The sequence below is a fragment of the Psammomys obesus genome, unplaced genomic scaffold (assembly GCF_907164565.1).
Source record: "Psammomys obesus unplaced genomic scaffold, mPsaObe1.curated_primary_1811, whole genome shotgun sequence".
In the NCBI taxonomy this organism is placed as follows: Eukaryota; Metazoa; Chordata; class Mammalia; order Rodentia; family Muridae; genus Psammomys; species Psammomys obesus.
This window is the reverse complement of record NW_026592548.1, coordinates 8,053,073-8,073,548: the sequence shown is the minus strand read 5'-3', so window position 1 is coordinate 8,073,548 and position 20,476 is coordinate 8,053,073. Positions and strand designations below refer to the sequence as shown.

Here is a 20,476-nt window from a genome sequence, read left to right as displayed (position 1 = left end):
CTGAATGTTGTTTATTTGATAGACTTTAAAAGCAAAGGGCATAAAGTTTGTTAATATTGATGCCTTTCATTATATCTTATTTAAAGCATAAAGCTAAGAAGTTCTTTGCTGTAGTGAAGTTCATTAAACCATTTCAGGGTGAGCAGCATGGTGTGCTGGCATCTGTATCCCAGCACCCAGCAGGCTCAGGCTGAAGGAATCCGAAATGAGGCCACTGTGGGCAATGAAACAAGACTGTCTCAGAACAGCAGCAAACCAGGACTCAGTGCTTTGGGGGTCAATTGAGTATTTTTTTTTTTCTTTCACCCTCTCTCTTTCAGTTCAGGCTGGCCTCAAACTTGCTTCGTAGTCTGTAATTCCAGCACTGTGAGGCAGAGGCAGGAGATGAAGACTTCCAGGCTGTGTGTAGAATGAGTTGTAGATCAGCCTGGACTATAGAAAAAGTTCTTGTCGAAAACAAGCTCCAAATGGCAATGCCTGTTTGGCCAACAGTTAGCAAGGTCACAAGTTAGGTTTCTCTGGTACTGGATGTTTAAATACTCTATTAGGGCAGCGACTTACAAAGGAGTGCTCTTCGTATAGCTCACTTAGAAGAGAGGACAGGCTGAATTAAGTCTGTATGGAGTGCCTTGTCTAGTCTATCCAGTTATGCAAATAGAATGCTCCTTCAGGAAGGATGCAAGTTAGGATAAATGACAGGACCTTTATCATTACAATGATCAGTTCTTTTGGAAACAGATGACACAGTGTGACAATGACATGAGTGTGTGTGTGTGTGTTCATGTATGGGGGGGGGGTAGGGGAATGGTGCTGACAACTGGTGACTGGCTCCCGACAATGCTCCCAGCAGCAGATAAGTTCTGACCATCCCCAACAGTAACTAGGCAGGTTAGCATCCTGTCTGGCACATAAGCTTATTATGGGCAGATTTTGGTATGGAAACCAAATATCTGTGCCTATTGCAAGCCCAATACTGAGTTCAATAAGACATGAAGGGAAAGGCAATGGAGAGCAGTGTCTTCTTTTAAAAACAAGCATTACAGGTGTGATTATCGGTGTAACAATATAAGCCTTTATTTTGGAGTAGATGTTATTTGGAGTTGAATTGGAAACTAAAACAGGAGACCACTTCAATGATTTAATAACTTACCAGTAACAGAAACCACACATATCCATTTGCTTGGAAAAACAAAAAAAAAAAACTGCTCTAGTTAAGGAAAACAAAGGCACCAAAGCCCCAGGTAAGACACCAGTGGACTTGGTATTTTTGGAACACCATCTCACAGGCAGAGGTTTATGTCACCGATTCCACAGCTCAAACCTAAAGGAAGTACTTCTCTCCATCTCTGCAGACGAGCATTACTTTGCTCTATTCCCAATACAGTGTATTTGAAGGCAGGTGTTATGGATAGAATTCAGAGCTTTGGGCAGGATAGCACATGCTGAGCTGCATAAATATATCCCAGCTCCACTAAGTTTTTTTGTTTGTTGTTTCCTCATTTATTTATTCATTTTACATCCTTGTAGCCCCTTCCCCTCCCAGTCCCACCCTCTTTCACTCCCCCTCCCCCCCCAAAAGCGGAGCTCCCTTTCCCCAGCTCATCAAGTTGCATCAGGACTGAACATGTCCTCTTCCCCTGTGGCCTGGCAAGACAGTCCCGCCAGCGGTAAGTGATGTAAAAGCTGGCAAGTGAGTCACTGTCCGATGCAGTCCCCACTTCCCTTACCTAGGGCCCCCAGTAACTATTTTTTTCCTACGGGTTGAGCCATACTGGGTGCTGGCCTCAATTGTGGGCAAAGGGCAAGGAGGAAAGTTGAAGATGCTCGGCCTTTAAAGAGTCTCTGTGGTGAGAACACTTACAAATAGTGGGTAGAAGTGTTGTTTAAAGGTACAGAGAGTAAAGGCAGTGGAGGTGTGCTCTTCTGAACCTCAGAGTGCTCTGGTCATCCCTCAGACGGGGACTTCTGACAGGAGACCTGAAAACGCTGGAGCCGTGGTCCAGGTGGACCTCGGGAGAAGTGCTCTGCCCTAGGGAGGGGCAGGAGCAAAGGCTGGAGGGGTGGGCGCCCCGAGCGAAGGGCTGGCGAGGCAGGCCGGAGCGTCTGTGCGAAAGCCTCGGAGTGCTGGGGCCGGCGTCGGGTCCCGGGGCCAGCCCAGGTCACTCCGAGCGGTGGGCCGCCCCGTGCCGTCCGGCTCGCCCGCGGGGCCGGGAGCGCTGCACCGGCCGCGGCCACCAGCAGGAGGCGCGGTGAGCGCCCGGCGCCTTGGAGCCGAGGAAGGAGGGGACCGGAAGCAGCCGCCGCTGCTGCGGGAAGTGGAGGAGCGGGAGGCGGGGACCCACCTGGAAGCGCCGCGGCGCCGCTGTGGAGCTTCCTGCGGCGGAGGGCGCTCGAGCCAGTGTGGCGGCGGGGGCCGACGGCGGGCGGCGCCTCCCCGAGTGGCCCGCAGTGGCCGGCCCCGCGCGAGAGGTGAGCGGGGTCCCGGGGCGCGTGGCGGGGCCCGCGCGGGGGCGGGAGGGAAGCGCGCGAAGGGAGGTGCGCGGGGCCGGAGCCCCTCGGACCGAGCCCCGGGAGGGGGTGGCCGAGGCGGCGGCGGCGGCGCCCCCACGTGGGCCGGGCGCGCGCGTGCGCGGCTGAGGGGGCGGGGAGGCCTGCGGAGACGCCGGGCGCGCGCTCGGCGGCCCACGTGATGGCCACGTGACCCGCCGCCAGCCCGGCCGAGGTCGAGCGCCGCTCTGGGTGCCGTCCCGCGGCCGGCGGAGGGCTCGGCGTGGCTTCCGGCCCTTCTCCCGCAGGCTACTCGGAGGAGGCGTGCGGGGCGGGGAGGCCTTGCCTCTCCTCTTCGTCCACGGCTCCCCAGTGCGAGAACGAAAGCATACTTTCCAAGTTCCGAAGTAGTGGTTATCTCCCCCTCGCCGCCATGTTGCTTGCGGAGCACGCCCGCGAGATGCCAGTGGGTCCGTATCGCGAGATGTCGCGATTCTCGCGGGACCTCGTTGGCAGAGCGGTTGTGTTGGATGGCGGAGCCCCGGGTTCCGGGGGCCTGGGACCTGCAACTCTTTTCCAGCAGGCAAGTTGTCAGGGAGGGGCCGGGGCGCGTGCCCGAGCGCCGGGAGCCCTTCTGCGCGCGCCTCCCTGTCGAGGGCAGCGGAGCGGACGGGCCGTCGGGTGCCGCGCTCCTCCCGCCCCCAGGCGCCCGCCACCTGCCGAAAGCTGCCCCGCCGGCCGCTGCCCCCCTCCAGCCCCGCGGCCAGCACGCCCCGGCCGCCGCCGCCCCCCTCTGCCGGGGCTCCAGACGGTTTTGCCCAGTTACCCTTTTCTAAAACATTCCGGACTTACTTTGGTGTCGCCTAGCAGAACGCCAAGCATCTCTTCTTGTGTCTGGCCATCATTTATTCACTCTCTTGGCCATTGACAAGTTCCTCATCACCCTGGCTGTTGACAGTTACTTTTGGCAGTGTTTGGGAGTCCCCACATCCCTGACAGTATCTGAGGTCAGAATAAAGTCCTTATCATGTACGTGTTTATTAACGCACATCAGTAGCGATTGGGGTTTTTAGGTTCCCATTTTGATATTCTGGAGTGGTGGCTTTAGGTTGCATAAAATAAAAGTGGATTGTTTTAACTATAATCCTGCTCCGTAAGTTTGAGGTCATGTTTTCATAAGTGAATTTCAAAAGTGAATCACTTTTCTGCACTTATAATAGCCACTCATAAATGAGTTTTTATTTGTTTTTATTCAGAAGTGTGGAAGCTGCACAGTCAGGGAACCAGATCATATATGTACATACGTGTGTGTGTGTGTGTGTGTGTGTGTGTGTGTGTGTGTGTATTTTTTTTTTTTTTGAGATGGCCTCATTCTGTATCCCAGGATAGTCCAGAGCTGATGAGGTAGTCCAAAATGTTGAAGCAGTCCTTCCCTCAGCTTGCCTAGTGATGAGATTAATGGCATTTGCCATCACACTCAGTACATACCGTTCTAAAATTTTTATTATTTACTTGTGTGTCTTTGTGTCTTGGTTATTATATGCCAACATGTGCACAGCTGCCAGAAGAGGATATCTTATCCCTAGGAGCTGGTATTAACAGGAGTTTCTAAGCTGCTCAAAGTAGATGCAGGGATCTCAACTTTGGACCTCAAGATAGAGCAGCTAGCACTCTTAACCACTAAACTATCTGTCTCTTAAACTCCAGGTGTAGTTACTACACTTACCGAAAGCTAGAGTAAATGTTCCTTGTTGTATTTTACAATTTCCCTCACTTTTCTGCCCTGTACCAGGTCATTTTGTAGTCCATGCTTTCTCTTTAGGAAGGGGGACTAAATTGGATTGCTGCTGTTACAATAAACTACCACAAACATTTGCAAACAGCAAATTATCTGCTAAATAACTTATTTAGTGTGAAATCTGTTGTTAGGACTCCTGTTCATACTTTCTTACATGTAGATAACTTGGTGGTATGTGCTGAAAATATCAACACTAATAGAGCTCCCTCCCCCCACCGCCAGTGGAAATGTTCTAGGGTGCTTTGCACACGAAGTCCTTGTTAAAAGAGATCTAAGGAAACTTGTTTTATATTTTTTGTATAGTATTATTTTAATTATTACATATTCTAAACTAAAAACATGTCTATGCAATGTTTTTCAGCAGTTTTAAGTTTGCCAGCTCATAGTAATAGTTTTTTTTTAAATTTAAAAAGGTGTTTATTTTATGTGTATGTGCCTCAGTATGTATCTGTATGTGTGCTTGAAAGTGTGTGCACTCTTCAGCGCACACGTATGCGTATGTACGCATGGGAGTTTGCACACCAGGTGTGTAGAGGCGGCCTTAAAGGTCAGACAGGGGTGTTAAAAAGGATCCTCTCGGGAGCATTAAGTGTACTTAGCTGTTGAGCTATCTCTTCCAACCCTAATCAACTCACTGGAATGATAGGTCGCATAGTTAATTCAAGCATCTGCATATATTAGAAGTGCAAGTCGTTTTGTCATTACTTTTCTGAAAAAACATAGTGTAATAGAAAGTTGTGTTTAGAAAATTTTTAAACCTAGCTAGTGTGGCTCAGGTTGTACTGGAACTTACCCTCTTGTCCCAGCTGCTGGAATTCTGAGACAGCAGGCATTCACTACTCTTGTATTTACCAGACGGGTCACAATAAAAAGCCATTGTACATGACTCAAGCAGTGTTCTTGTTTGTTTTTGAATCAGTCTAGTGCTGGTGGGAAGATTAAGGAACAGACTTGTTGAGAGTTATAATATGGAAAAGATGAAAGGGGTATAGGTTGACATGAGATGAACTGTGAAAGTTGTGGAGAAAGAGAGGATGTAGACAGGTAGGAGACAGAAGGAACTCAAGAGTAGGCAAGCCCTGATCTTGATTGACTCGTTAGGGGAGAGTCCTAGAGACAGGCTCTTAATAGGTGTGGGGGTCAATCATTTATTTTGGGACTGGTTCTCACTGTGTAGCCCTGAGTAGCTTGTCATTTATGTTGAGACTGTACTGGCTTTCAACTGACAGTATTTCCACTTCTGCCTTTAAAGTGTTATGAGTGCAGGATGTACCACTATTCCCAGCTGGTAAATGTTGCTTAGACAGTTCTACAAGTCACCTTCAAAATCACACTAAGTATCATTTGTAATAAAGGCCAGCAGATGAAGTAGATATTTAATTAAAAATTGTGGAGTATTTAGGTAAACTATGGAGCTGGACATAGTGGATCATGCTTGTACATCCGGCACTCAAGAGGATGAGGAAGGAGGACCACTATGAGTTTGAGACCAGCTTGAACTGTTACACAGTAAGTTCAAGGCCATTCAGGGTGACAGTGAAATGAATACCTGTTTCATAAATATCTGGAGGAAAAAGAAAAGGCAGTAATGCATTTGGAAGTCCCACTGTGCCATTGCTTTTGCAAAGCTATCCACTTAAGTTTATAGCATAAGAATGATTGGTCTATTGTGTGGGTTCTAGAGTAACAAATATCCTGCAGACACAGTGGTACATGACTCTAATCTGAGCATTTGGGGCTCAGAGAGAGAGGGGAAGGGGTGAATCTCTGCCTTTGAGGCAAGCCTGGTCTACAGAGTGAGTTCCAGGACCATGTGTGCGCTTGCGTTCTATTTATTTTATTGTATTGGTGTTTTTTTTTTTTTTTTTTTTTTATGTCTCTACATTCCTTCCTAACAAGGTAGCAGAGAAAGAAGGTTAGTAGGAAGAGAGGCCACAGTTATAGTTCTCTTTAGCTACTTCCTACTGGTTGGAGTCCTTGGGTTCCTTGGGGCAAGTCCAGTCTTTCTTTCAGGTATCTCTATGTCAGATTGCATCAACAGCAACCAGGTGCAGTAGTGGGGAGCACCAGCATTCTCTTTCAGAGCGATTCCCCCATCTCCCTTTTCTGGGCTCTGGCATTTATTTCCTCTTAGAGTCCCCAGAATTAAACTATCTGCAGCTGACAAAGATCATGCCCTTCTCAGAGCCTGCACTTGGCAAATAGTCTGCTACTATGGACAGTCTAAAGCAGCTCCATATCCCTGGGATTAAAATGTTTATATAACATAACAGTTTTTAAAGACACCAGAACTTCCACTATACAGGGCCACACGGGGAAACCATTCCTCAAAAAAAAAAAAAAAAAAACAACGAAAAAAGAACTTCTGTTATACAAACTGTTTTTGGTGGTGAACTTTGTAAATTACCAATCTTTTACAGGTAATTTATTTTGAGGTTGAGAAAAATTCATGGAAGAAAAGCATTTTGCATGGAACCATTGTTCATGCAGATTATAGTAAAGTACACAACCAGAAATATCAATGAAAATGTGTTGCAGTGCTTTAAAAAGAAAATTAATTTCAAGTAAAAGTTCAGTTTGGCATTAAACCGTGATTAACAGTTGATTGTTATGATAGTTTTGGCAGTATTTAGTATAATTGCCATACATTTTTGTGTATGATTTTCTGTAATTAGTACTCTGGTAACCACTGTCATACTAGAAAAAAGTATGTGTGTGCATCAGTCTACACTGTAAAGTCCCAAAGATGTGTGGCTTTCGAAACTGGCTTTCTAGACTTGGCATTTTTGTTTGATGCTGTATTTCTTAACTTCCTTTTGTTTTCTACACAAGTAGCCATTCTCTGTGTAGTATTGTATAATAATTTCTGTCCTGTCAGATAAGTGATTTCTGTAACTTTCCCTGAGGACAGTATTGTTGCATGACAGGTCAAGCTAGTCATTTATTTCCCCTCTTCCCCCTTTTTGCAGCACTGGGAATTGAATTTGGGATCTCAAGCGTGCTAGGTAAGCATTATACTAGCTGGCTGTAATCCCAGTTTTTTAGCCCCTTCCCTCCCCTAGTGTTTTGAGGCAGGGCCTCCACTGGTGACTGGCCTGGAGCTGTTTTCCTCCACTGTTAAAGTGATGGTGTGTCCCACTATGTCTTATGTGTTTTATTTTATTTTGGCTTTTTGAGACAGGGTTTCTTTTTAGCCCTATGTCTTGTCTTTTTTAAGCTTGGTGTTCTTAAGTGTTAGACTTCTTCATCTGACAGTTATTGAGCAGCAGTGAACTTGGCCATTTGTAACATACCAGAGATTTGGGGCCTTTAAATCATCAGTAACCCAAGTAGTCTCACTAAGTAGTCACAGAGAGAGACAGAGGCAGGCTTTGCATGTGGAAGTTACAGAACAGCTTGGGGCAGTTGGTTCTCTTACTATGTGGGTTTTAAATTGAATTTAGGTTGTCAGACTTAATGGCAAGTGCTTTTCTCTGATGGCCCAACTAGTTGTCTTTTGGTTCAAGGAAGATAGATCCTGTTATGCTCCTTTCTTCTTTCCCTTCTCCCCTCTCCCTTCTCTTCCTTTTCTTATTGTGCTGCAGATCTGATTTGTACCTTGTATATGCTTTACCTACCATTCAGCTAAATTCCCTAGCTTGATTTTGCTTTTCTTCTAACTTGTCAGAAATCAAGTTTATGTATTTTATAAATGAAAAAGTGAAGTGAAGTAATGCTTGGGTTCGTTCATATGGCTCTATTAGTTGTCAGAATTATTTTCTTAAAGATGTGTGTTATTAACATCTCTTTAAGAACTTTGTGATTACCTGCCTGTTAGGCCTCAGAAACCCTGGACATAGGGCTTGCTGAGGGGCTTATTTAACATACCAAGCAGACTTGGCCTCCATTGCCCACTATGCCCTCTGTCCATACCTGTTACAGAATATACCCAGCCCTCTAACCTAAACCTCTCCAGCCTTTCCCCCTAGTCACCCTTTATATTCCAGTCATTTTTGTTATCAGTCCTTTTATCTACCCTTTACCCTCTTGGTCTCCTGGCTTTCCCTTCTCCATCCCCCCACTCCTCACTGACCTGCCTTAGGGTCATGTTCACTCTGGACTCTCCTAGATGTCTCTGCCTCTGGCCACATACGCTTTCCCTTTTATCTATAGTAAACTTTCTCCTCCATCATACCTAGGAGCAGTCTTGTTCTTACTATATTATTCTTTTTTTACTCATCCCACCTCCCAACACATGCACTTTCCCTCACTCTTTCTGGTAGCATGCAGGTGATTCAGCTGGCCTGCCTCCAGGGTCCTAGCAGTTGCTTATGTGCTCACCTGCCACCTCCAGGAGCATCAGGTGTGTGCGGGATGGTAAGGATCCCTGCCCCTCCAGCTCTTTCTAATCCAGTTTCTCTCTATTTCTGCTGTCCTAGGTGCCCCCTTTCTCTCCTTCCCTATCTCACCCCACCCTCTCATGGCTCACTCACAGTCTCCAGACCCATCTCCAGGCCTCCCTATCCTGATACACTTCCTTAGACCAGATCTGTTGCATGGGACATAATTCCTCAGGGGCTATACCTTGCCATGGGCCCACCATGGTACTCCTCAGCACATTATCATTATAGATCCTAACACTTTACTTCAGACTGTCTTTTGTGTTGCAGGCTGGCCTAGCACTTGCTACATAATTAAGGTTGGTCTTAAATTCTTGAACCTTTTGCCACCTCCCCCAAGTGCTGGGATTACTAGCCTGTGCTTTCACAATTGGCAGTAATACTTTTCTTTAACAACTCTCCAACCTCTACTCTAGAGCTGTCATCTCCCCCCAGCAGGCCTCTCATGCGAGGCTAGTGTTCTTTCACTCAGTCTTCTTCCCAGTAAACTTCATTCTTACTTGAACTGTTCCCACCAAGTAAAAACTTGTTGTTTTTACAGTAATGTTTCTTGGCTTGGGGAGAAATTTTGATTTTTTTTCCCCACCCTTTTTAAAAACGTGTAAATACCATTAAAGTGTAATTACATGTAGAAAATTTTCACAAATGCACAACAGAGGATTTTCACAGAATGAGCACAGTGGTAGAAATCACTGAGAAACAGTATTCAAAAAAATCCATCTTTACATTGGCTATTACTCATTCTTCCTTTCCCGAAGGGAAACTATGGTTCCTATGTCCTGTTTGCTTCTCAGCATCAAATCTTGTAATGTTTTTTATTTACTGTGTTTGGTTTTTTTATTCAGCATGGTGAGATGCATCTATTTTATCATCACTTTGTGTTGTAGCCTGAGAAAGTATAGGGATCTCAACACTAACTTACATGTTTTTCCTCACAACAGTCATAGTTTTCAAGAAGTATGAGGGGCTGTCAAAGCAAAGCTGTCTGTGCATTTGGACTGGTAGAATTTATTTGTTTTACTGTGATTTAAGTAGACAGTATTTTACTTTTGGTCATTGACACCTTACGGCAGTACCTCAGCTACTTCCCCAACTTAATTTTTTGAAGACTTGAGTCCAGGTTTCCTGAGCTGTTAGTGCCTTTCATTGCTTGGTAGCTTGCTTTACATTCTTGGAATTCCTTAGGTAGGAGTGATTCCTGTGCCAATTTAGGGGGTTGCTTGTAGAATCTTCAATTATAAAGACTATTGAGAGAGTCCACTTAGAAAAAAAATCCTAATTTATGTTAAAGCTGTTCTGCATTCAAAATATTTATGTACATAGTAGTGTGCTGATTATAAAGTCATATTGTAAGCTGCTATACAGACGTGAACCACTGAGACACCATACCTAGTGTCTCTTTTAGGCTGTCTGGAATGAGTGCAGCCTTCTTAGCAAAAAAATAATTCTTTACATTTCCTACCACCTTGTTTTCTTACTGTAAAGTCATTGTAAAAGATTCATTACTGTGTTTTTGCACATAATCTAAACACTCTTAACTGCTGACCTCTCCAGCAGTGAAGTTTTGATCTGGAACATTTTGTTTCTGTCTGGTTTTGGTAGAACATATAGGAGAACATTATTGGATAATGGAGGGCAGAGTGACTTGTGATTGTCAGTTATTTATCAGTCTTGGTAAATATATGTCTGTGTGTGTTGCTAATGTTGAAACCCTGGGCCTTGAGCAAATATTCTTCTATTCAGCTATACTTAGTCAATAAATGCCTTTTAGTGGGGTGGGGGTAAACTCATGTCGGCCAGGCTGGCCTCAAACTCATTGTGTAGCTGAGGATGACTCCTGATCCTCTTGCCTCCAATTCCCAACTGTTGGGATTACATATGTGTACTATCATACTTGGCCTACAAATTCTCATGTTGTTGAACTAGTCAGCATTTTCCAGCTTGACCATAGCTACTTGCATACTTTAGCTGACTTTGACCAAGAAAATTTTAATTTGTAACTGTAAGGCACAAGTTCTCATAGTTTGCTCTGCTTCATAAATCATTTAAAAGTTTTTTGTTTTGTTTTGTTTTGTTTTTGAGGCAGGATTTCATTAGATAATTCCAGATGGTTCTGTTTCTGCCCCAAACTACTAAATGCTGTATTATGGCTTGTACCAGTACACCCTGCTTTGTGTATGTTTTTGTTGTTCTGCTTTTTGAGACAAGGTGTCTCTAGGCACCCAGACTAGCCTCAAGCTCAGGGTCAGCCTTCCTAGCCTCACCATGGGGGGGTGACAGCTGTGCCTCGAACCCCTGCCATAGCTGACTTCTTATATCTTCTAACTCCTTGGGTTTATGGCTTTGTGTCAGTGTTGTGGGTAGAAAGGCAAGCACAATTCACCGCTGTTAACCTCAGCAGCCTGCGGAGTTATTTCTAGCATTTCAGGAGTCTTGACTCATGCTGAACCAGGGTTTGTGGCTTTGACATGGAAATAATTTCAGGACTAATCAGCAAATGAAACTAGAGTTGTAAATTTGATTAAAGGTGGCTTCAGCATGAGAGATAGGCCAAAATGAAGTACTCAGAAGAACGTGAGGCACCAGTCCCTGGTTTTCTGTGGGATGTCACTTGAATTGAAAGTTCTTATCACTGGTTTGTCCTTGAAGGCACCTATAGGATTATCATTGATAAAGTAGAAGTCTAGCCCATAGGATGGTGGGAAAGTAGGATACCTTTACTGTTAATAGATTTTTTTTTTCAATCATTTATTTTATGTGTATGAGTACCTGGTACCCTTGCAGGTCAAAGAGGGTGTTAGATCTCTGGAACTGGAGTTACACGAGATAACGTGTTAGTTCTGGGAATTGAACCCAGGTCTTCTGCTGATCTATCTCTCCAGCTCATTGTTTGAGATTCTCTGGCCCTTTCTGGGAGAAAGGAATGAGGCCCAAGGTCCTGTATGTGTCAGTCTTAGGTCATTGCTATATGAGCATAAAATAGCAAGTGTTAACTGTTCTGGAACTGTTTCTCAGCTATTGAGATTCCCCAGACTCTGGGACGGTGGACTCCTTTTCCTCCTGTGCCCCCAAAATTTCCAAGTGTTCTCTCCTGCTTTAGTACAATGGGCTCCTTAATACTGAAATATTTGAAGACCGTGTTTGGCATAATTTTGAGATTTAGGTTGTGGATTAAATAAATAATACACTAATAATTAAAATTATCGTAGCTTTTGCTAAGTTTTTGGTTTTGCTGGCAATTTAAAGTTGAAAAGAATGGTGACTGGAGGATAGCTCTGAGGTTCAGAGCTGTTGCTCTTGTAGAGGACCTGGGTTAAATTGCTAGCATCCACATGGTGGCTCCCAGTCATCCATCCAGAGCTACAGGGGACCTGGACTTTCTTCTGGCCTCTGTAGGCATCAGGCAAAACACTCACGCACATAAAATAAGGCTTTTGTAAAAAAAATTTTTCCTTTGTGTGTGTGTGTATTTTCCCTGCATGCATGTCTGTACATCCATCCTGTGCATGCAGCGCTTGCAGGGACCAGAAGAAGGCATCAGATGCTTTTGGGTCTGGAGTCACAGATGGTTGTGAACTGCCATGTGGGTGTTCTGGAAGAACAGCTAGTGCTCTTACACTGCTGAGGCATCTCTAGCCCCAAATAAAGGGTTTTGTTTTTGTTTTTTTAAGTTTAAAAGAATTGCTGGTATAGTGTGGGTTCGGATCACTGAAGAACAGTGATTTGGAATTGGTCATGATTAAACATGTTGTGGGCAGGTGGGCTCTTTTTATAGTCATGGTTTTGGGTGGTATAGTATAAAGAACCATGGATTTGAAACCTGAATTTAAATTCTTATTCTAGCTCTGTAGGTTTAAGCAAATTTTTATGTCTCTAAGCTGTCTTTTCTTTATTATAAATAAACCTAGCCCATTCTGGTTGGGATCTGAACAGCAAAGGCTTGTGAGTGCTGCTGGCTCTTCTTCACTGATGTAGAAATGGGTGGTTGGAGTGGTGTGTTTTACTCCAAAGCCCATGTTTTTCCGTGACTTGAAATATTTCAATTAATAAGTAGTGACCCTGTCAGCTTGGAGTTTTAATAGGAGTTCTCAGAAAAATGGGTTTCAAAAAGTTCAGAAAATTCGGCTAGATATTTTCCCTAAGCAGTAACGTTCTTTTAAATCTCATTAAAATAAAATCAAGGGACTGGAGAGAGGGTTTAGTGGTTAAGAGATCCAATGCCTGCCTCTGCCTTCTGAGTGCTGAGATTAAAGATGATGTGTACCACCACCATCTGGCTTACCCTTAGCTTTCTTAGCTAGCCCTGACATCTTTGGAGAGTTTCAGTCATTAATTTTGTTGACTTCCTTTAGTTTGTGTTTGTGAGTTTTATTGGTAGTTCAGGTTATCTATCCTAGTATTTCTCAGTTCTGGTCACTGCAGTGTATATTCAGGTTTTCTAACTTTTCATATTTGTTATTTTTGGCTTCGTATTTTAAAATATTTTAATTATTTGCAGTAGCAGAAAGCATGAAAAAAAATTAAGAAACCTCTGAAAAATGCATAGTGGAAACTTGAGTGCCTATTTCGTGTGTGTGTGTGTGTGTGTGTATGTGTATGTGAGTATGTGTATGTATGTTCATAGAAGCCAGAGGATAGTATCAATTGCTTTCCATAATCACTTTCTACCTCATTCACCAAATTTTTTGAGGTTGGTTCTTATCTGTAAACCTAAGCTCACCCTAGATTGGCCGGCCAGAAAGCATCAAGGGTCGTCCTCCTGTCTCTCCTCTTTAGTGCTGGCATTACAGGCATGTACCAGCATGCCTGCCTTCTGTGTGGGTTTTGGAATTGAACCTAGATCCTCCTTAGTTACATTTCGTAACTTACAGTAATTCTGAGTTATTTTGATTTTTAAATGCCACTGGGCAGTTCCCTATTGTTTCCTTGTCACAGGGCAACTACAGCCTTTAAGGCCCCTCGTAGATGGGTTTGAGTGTTTACGTGATGTCTCTGTGCCTTTATTGACTGTCAGTTTCTGAGCGAGTTAAAGTGACCTACAGAAGCTGAAGTTCTGTGCAGTGTTTTTAATACAAGGAGGTTATGAAAATCACCTGCTAGATGAGCTTCATTCAGCTGTGAGTTGATGGGTAGAGAGCCACGTAAAGTAGATATGTGTGGATAGGTTTGTGAGTGTTTTGACTAAAGTTTGGCGTTAATACTGTCTCTTTAACTACCATTTGAGTCCAGAGGCTAAAGCAGAAGTCCATAGGATGGAGGACATACTAAAGACATGGCTGAGAAGCACAGCATCAAGATTGTGTCAGGTGTGGACCTGCTAGGAGTACACATACTTACACCTGTGTCCTCAGATGCCAGAGGGCATGGATCTGACTACCTCTGGTCGAAGGAAAGGTAATTCCAGAGAAAAATAATTTTAATTTCCATCAATTCTTTTGTTGGTCAATTTTTTAATACAATTTTTTATTTATTACAATTCACTTTGTATCCAAGATGTAGCCCCCTACCCTCGTCCTTTCTCATTCTCGCCCTTCCTCCCTCCTTGATTTCTTCCCATGCCCCTTCCCCAGTCTACTGATAGGGGAGGACCTCCTCCCCTTCCCTGACCCTAGCCTATCAGGTCTCATCAGCACTGTCTTTCATAGTCTTCCTCTGTTGCCTGGTAAGGCTTCCCACCCCTCGGGGAGGTGATCAAAGAGCCAGCCACTGAGTTCATGTCAGAGACAGCCCCTGTTCCCATTTGGAGACTGAGCTGCTACGGTCTACATCTGTGCAGGAGTTCTAGGTTATCTCCACGCATGGTTGGAGTATCAGTCTCAGAAAAGACCCCTGGGCCCAGATTTTTTGGTTCTGTTCTCCTTGTGGAGCGCTAGACCCTTCCAGGTCTTTCTGTCTCCCCCTTCTTTCATAAAATTTCCTGCGCTCTGCCCAGAGTTTGGCTGTGTGTCTCGGTTGGTCAAGTTTTATTTGCGTTATTGGCTTGCCTCTTCAGTTTTCTTTTCCAGAAGATAAACAATAGCTGACAGAATGTCCAGGCCTTACATTCTGACTTGTGCTCATGCCACACACCTGTAGGTCATGCTCTGGCTCTTCTGTATTCATAAGGCTAGAGAGTGCATTTTCAGGGAACACTGAGTGACTTTCAGAGAATATAAAATTACCACCTTGATTTCTTTGTTTAAATTATTCAGTCCTCACTTTATGCTTAGCACTGGGCTTTGCACAGAATTTTCATAGCAATAACATGAAATTGTTACTGATATTCTCCAGCAAATCTATATTTTAAAACAATGTAGACAGCCACTGGGAGGAAGTTAGCATAGACTGCTCAGACAAATGTACTTTCCTCTGGAAAAAGTTCCTTGTTATCATGCACTTAGGAGCTCACAGCAGGCTTTGTTGCCTGCTTATGCCCTGCACTAGATCAAGCCAGTTAACATTTCCTCTTGGAGTACAAAGGAGTTCATGAGATTCCACTCCTCCTAAGGGTTCATGACTTCTGGGCTGAACCAGTTTTCTTTAAGGGTGTGGCTCCTGCTCAGGACAGAAATTGAAGGGGGTGGGTAGGGTGGTAGAGCAGACCTAGGGAGTTAAGGGGAGGAGTTCATATGACATTTTCAAAAATAATAAAAATAAAAATATAAGAACATAATATTTTCATTAAAACATTATATAATATGTAAAAAGATAACTATGCCATCCTCCCTCAAGACTGTTTGCTGCTCCTTAAGTAGTTAAATAATGTTGCATTCAACTTCAGTTTTCTAGTCTACAGTGGGAAAAAGGATAGTCTTAAAAAATCATAAGTTTTGTGTTTTGTTTTGTTTTTGAGACAAGATCTCACTATGAAGCTCTAGCTGGCCTTGAACTGAGATATGGTGGCTTCTGCCTCCCAAGTGCTGGGATTAAATGCATATGCCACAATGCCCAGCCAACCATGTGTTTTTTACAGCTTTAAAAAGAAGGATGTAGTATCTAGCCGTTACACATAATTTATGCTAGTACCTACACTTAGTGATTTGTGCTATAGTACTTTGGCTATTTGATATAATTTGTTTCATTTAATACTCAAAACAATTATATATAATAGTGTTTTCCTGCCCTTTAACAGTGGTTCTCAACCTGTGTGGGTCATGACCCCTTTGGGAGGTCAAAGCACCGTTTCACAGGGCCCACCTAAGATCATAAGAAAACAGATATTTACATTACAGTTCATGACAGTTTAGAAATAGCAACAAAAATAATTTTATGGTTGTCAGTAACCACAAAGTGAGGAATTGTATTAAAGGGTTGCACAGCCTTAAACTGAGTAAGTAGAGGCTGGAGAGATGGCTCGGAAGTTACACGCACCAGCTGCTTTCCAGAAGACTTTGGTTTGATTCCTAGCATCCACGTACCAGCTCACAACCATCCATCACTTCAGATCAAAGGATCTGACCCTCTTTTCTAGCCTCCAGGGGCATCGGGCATACAGTACAATACAGAGATACACATGTAGGCAAAACACCCATACACATTAAAAAAAAATATATATATATATATGTAAAATAATTAAAAAACAAAAAAAATGGGGAAATGAGCCAGACATTAATTTTCTTTTTTCTTTTTTTCCTGAGACAGGGTTTTTCTGTGTAGCCTTGGCTCTCCTGGACGAGGCTGGCCAGAACTCATAGAGATCCTCCTGCTTCTGCCTCTCAGAGTGCTGGGATTAAAGGCGTGGGCTACAGTGCCTGGCCAGACATTAAGTTTTCAAAGTCACATGAGTTACTGGTTTAGTTTGGATTAGAACTCAAACCTGTGGTTGTTTTTCAAAATGATAAGATGCTTCTCAAATATATATATATACTAAGCACATTGATACATGGTTACAGAGTCTTTAAAACTGTGTTTTGTGGCTTTGTATTCTCTATTCTTTTTGAGGCTTCGTAGTTGTCTGTTTTGCGTAGTAGGCTAGATTTCACCCCTGGAAAGGAAAACTACTCTGATTTTATTCTGTGTTTATAAGGTACTTAATGTCAAACTCAAGTGTGAAACTATGACAATTTTATAGGTTAGGCTAAAAAGCCCTCAGAGCCACAGATAAAAAGTACCAAAAAATGAAATATTTCTGTATTAAAGTTTTGATTTCTTTGTTTTGTTTATTTTTTTTGTTTGGCTTTGTGTAGCTCTGGCTGTCGTGGAACTCACTTTGTAGACCAGGCTGGCTATGAACTCCTGAGTGCTGGAATTAAAGGTGTGTGCCACTGTGCCACCCTCCCTTTTGTTTTTGTTTTTTTTTAATATGGAAAAGTAGTTAACTACCTCACTTAAGACAGTTATACATGATGGCCCCTCCATCACTGTGAAATGGACAACATTCAAATTCAAGTTAAATCTTTCATTTGCTATGTATTTATTTTTTAAATGTACTTTTAAAATGCAGTCTTCGTGATGGGATTGAGAGGAAAATGGAATGACTCAACAAATGTACAGATGTCATTTATTTTAATTTCTACTTGTAATTGAATGCTATAGACTATAGAAACTGAACAGTTGCTAAGGATTGAATTTAGTGTTCTGTGCATGCTGGGTAATTTCCTTAGCACTGCAGTGTACCCCAGCCCACAGAAGGGATTTTTGTTTGTATGTTACTGTTTCTTTTTGTTTTGTTTTTCAATTTATTTTTATTTTATGTACTTCGGTATTTTGCCTGCATGTATGTCTGAATGAGGGTATCAGATCCCCTGCAACTGAAGTTACAGATACTTTTGAGCTGCCACATGGGTGGTGGGAATTGAACCTGGGTCCTATGAAAGAGTAGCCAGTGCTTTTAACCACAGAGACATTTGTCTAGCCCGTTCTTTTGTTTCTTATTGAAGTCAATTAACATGAATCACTTTTGCTTCTTTAAAATCTTTAAATTTAATCTGGTTACTGTATTTGAGATCTATTTTAGAAACAGTACCATCTTCTATTTCATTATTACATCTTTGCTTCATTTTTATTGTCTTTCTAACCATATTCCAAAATTTTTGAAGGTAGAGGTTTTCATGGTTAAAATGACTAATCAGAAGTTGTTATCTTAGCCCAGCTTGCTCAACATAGTACTGGCTGGAAATTTAAAAGGCTTTTAAGCAGTTCAGTTAAATCTCACTAAGCTCATTCTCTAAGGTGTTTATTCACCCGTCTGTTACAGTGACAAGCCTTCCTGGGCTCACGTTTCTGCTTTAATACCGACTGGCGCCGAGACCTTATACAAACTATTTCACCTTTCTCACCACTAACATAAACATGCTCAGAGAGAGCCCATCTTAGAGGGCAGTGTGCACAGTGCTTGAGAGGATATGTATTCTTAGAAAGTGCAGGTTACAAGTGTTCCCTCTTAGAAACTACTAGTGTTGTGTGTACATATGCACATACATGTGCATGTGGCCATATACCATGTGTGCCATAGTAAATAGTCTCTCTTTTCACCATTTGTGTCCCAGGGATCAAACACAGGTTCTCAGGCTTAAGGCAAGCACCTTTACACACCATTCTTCACTTATTTTGAGGCTCTCATACTATACTGCTCTTTGAAAGAAAATAAATCTGATTTTTTCCTCCAGAAGCTGGGCATGGTGAAACATGTCCATGACCCTACCATTCAGGAGGCAAGGGAAGAACTAGAGGCTACCCTGGGTTACCTGGGGAGACCCTGTCTCACCCCAGAACCGTAGTTCACTTTGTGACAGGTATCTTAATAAAGTGTGCATTACCCAGCAAGAATTAAGTTAGCTTGAGTAATTGGGTGTATGTATGGTGTTGAGTAGGTTAGGTGACAGAAAAAAAATGGTATTAAAAAGCTTGTTTTGGGCTGGTGAGATGGGTTACCCAGAAAAGGCATCTGCTTCCAAGCTTGACATTTTAGATGGATCCCTGGAATCCATGTTGAAGAAGATGCTATGGTATGTTAGTACCTACATGTGTACACATAGTTGGATACTCTTCCAAATGGTTACTTTCTAGGTTTTTAGTTTGGAAGAGAGTGTGCTTTGTAATGCCAAACATTCACATACTTATAAAGGTGGGACCAGGTAGGTGGTGGAACTGAAAAGGAAAGTGGTGCTTGGAGTTTTACTACAATTTGGAGTTTATGTTGACACTGGTAGGCAGTTTGCTATATAGACTTGAAGGAGGGAAATGTAAAGCTGTCATTAGGGTAACCTTCAGCAAATGAAACTGTGGTATTGTGAGAGCAGGCTCTGGAAGAGAGAGCACTTGCCAGGCAGAAGAGTTGACCGTCTTGGATTTGCTCTCAGCACACACAGTGCATTAGTGAGTTCTATTAGGATTGCCTTTGGAATCTAAATTGAAGTGTGTAATTTCTCGCCTCTCCAACTGAAAACTTGGCCATTGTTTCTCCTGTGGCAGTAAAGACTGTCTAAGACACCTTCCATTTTTTTCTATTTTGGTGTGTACAGTTCGTTTTCCAGATCACAGTCTAACTGATCACCTTAAAATGTTGAATCCTATTACTATTCTCTTGATCAGAAAGAAATCTTTCAGTGGCTTTATCTTGCTCAGAAAATTTGAAGTCCTTATTGTGGCCCAGCAAACTCTGCAATATTGCAGCTTAAGTGTTGAGTTGTTAGAGGGAACCTCCGTGGCACATTATTAGTTTTCAGTCATTCCTTGCTTTATTATTGTTGTTATTTGTAGAGAGACCCTGTCTTAAACCAAAGCAACACATTTTTATTCAGTTTATGTTATAACATAAACAGTATCTACCTGAATTATCTGGTAGTATGTATTTGTTTGATTATGTGAAGTATAAACTTTGTGAAAGCATGAGATTTTTGCCTTTGCATTCACAAAGCCCAAAACACTGCTGAAAACTTAGTTGGTCCCAGTTAATACTTGTTGAATGGAAATAATCATGAAAGAGTGCCTAGGAAAGGTACTTTTTATATCTTTAACCATTATTTTAATGGTTTTATATTTGTGTAGTCTGACTATACTATACAAGACACACTTAATATTTTTACTTAGAATAGAGAATCAGGTATTAAAGAGGAGTTTATAGTATAGCCTTTTATTTTATTTATTTTTCCTTCCAAGCCTTTAACAATACAAAATATTGTAGTATCTTGCAACTCAAGATAGTTTAGGCTGGATTTTGCAGTTTGTTTTTAATAGTATTTGTGCTTATTCTTTGCTTTATGACCAGAGCTGATATATTGTAGGCCAAGTTGCTGTAGTCTTTTTGAAGGGCTCTCATGTGTCATGAATCTAAGGTCCTATAATCCAGTGAGCACAGTAGTCTAGTGTTCAGTGGCAAGTAGTAGAGAGGAGTAATTCTTTCCAGTGAAGATTGGTTTTTAGATTTGCTGTTGGATGCTTGAATAGCCCATGAATTTTATTAGTATAGGAAAACAACCGAAGCTTTGTAGCAAGCATCAAATAAAATGAGGCTTTAACAACAGGGCTTACATAGCTTGTTTCTATTTTGTGTGTTTAAAAGACAAATAGCTATTTTTAAGTGCCTAGAAATTGTAATTACTAAAATTAAAAAAAAATTCAGCTGAAAAATGTTGTAATTTAAAGTCTTACCTGCTTCAGAAAATAATACAGCATTTTTTTGTGGAATGACTAACTTTAAGATATGTGAATAAATGAACCTCTTGAAGGTGGTATAAGCATTTGGATTAGTTGAAGTACTTTGCTTTTTGGAAATAATTTGGTTTACTTAAATTTATGTTAATTTTTTCTTTTGTTTTAAAGACGGTCTCGTGTAACTCAGACTATCTATACTTGTTTTATTTATAGCTGAGGATGGCCTTGAATTTTGATT

At 42.4% G+C, this 20,476-nt stretch overlaps 1 protein-coding gene across 5 annotated transcripts in view; it reads left to right on the top strand.

Moving 5' to 3' along the window:
* Positions 1-2,397: 2,397 nt before the first annotated feature.
* The window catches only part of Zzz3 (zinc finger ZZ-type containing 3), a 67,480-nt gene continuing 49,401 nt past the window's right edge, over positions 2,398-20,476 (top strand). For 2 of the 5 annotated variants that reach the window (XM_055614274.1, XM_055614271.1), the window contains exons 1-2: positions 2,418-2,469; positions 13,894-14,058. Coding sequence is in view for 1 of the 5 variants with exons in the window: in XM_055614275.1 (XP_055470250.1) it covers positions 3,018-3,070 (53 nt within the window). In the remaining 4 variants the exon portion in view is untranslated. Of the gene's footprint in view, positions 2,470-2,656; positions 3,071-13,893; positions 14,059-20,476 lie in introns of those variants that run through there. The other 3 variants (XM_055614272.1, XM_055614275.1, XM_055614273.1) reach the window with 3 other exon arrangements.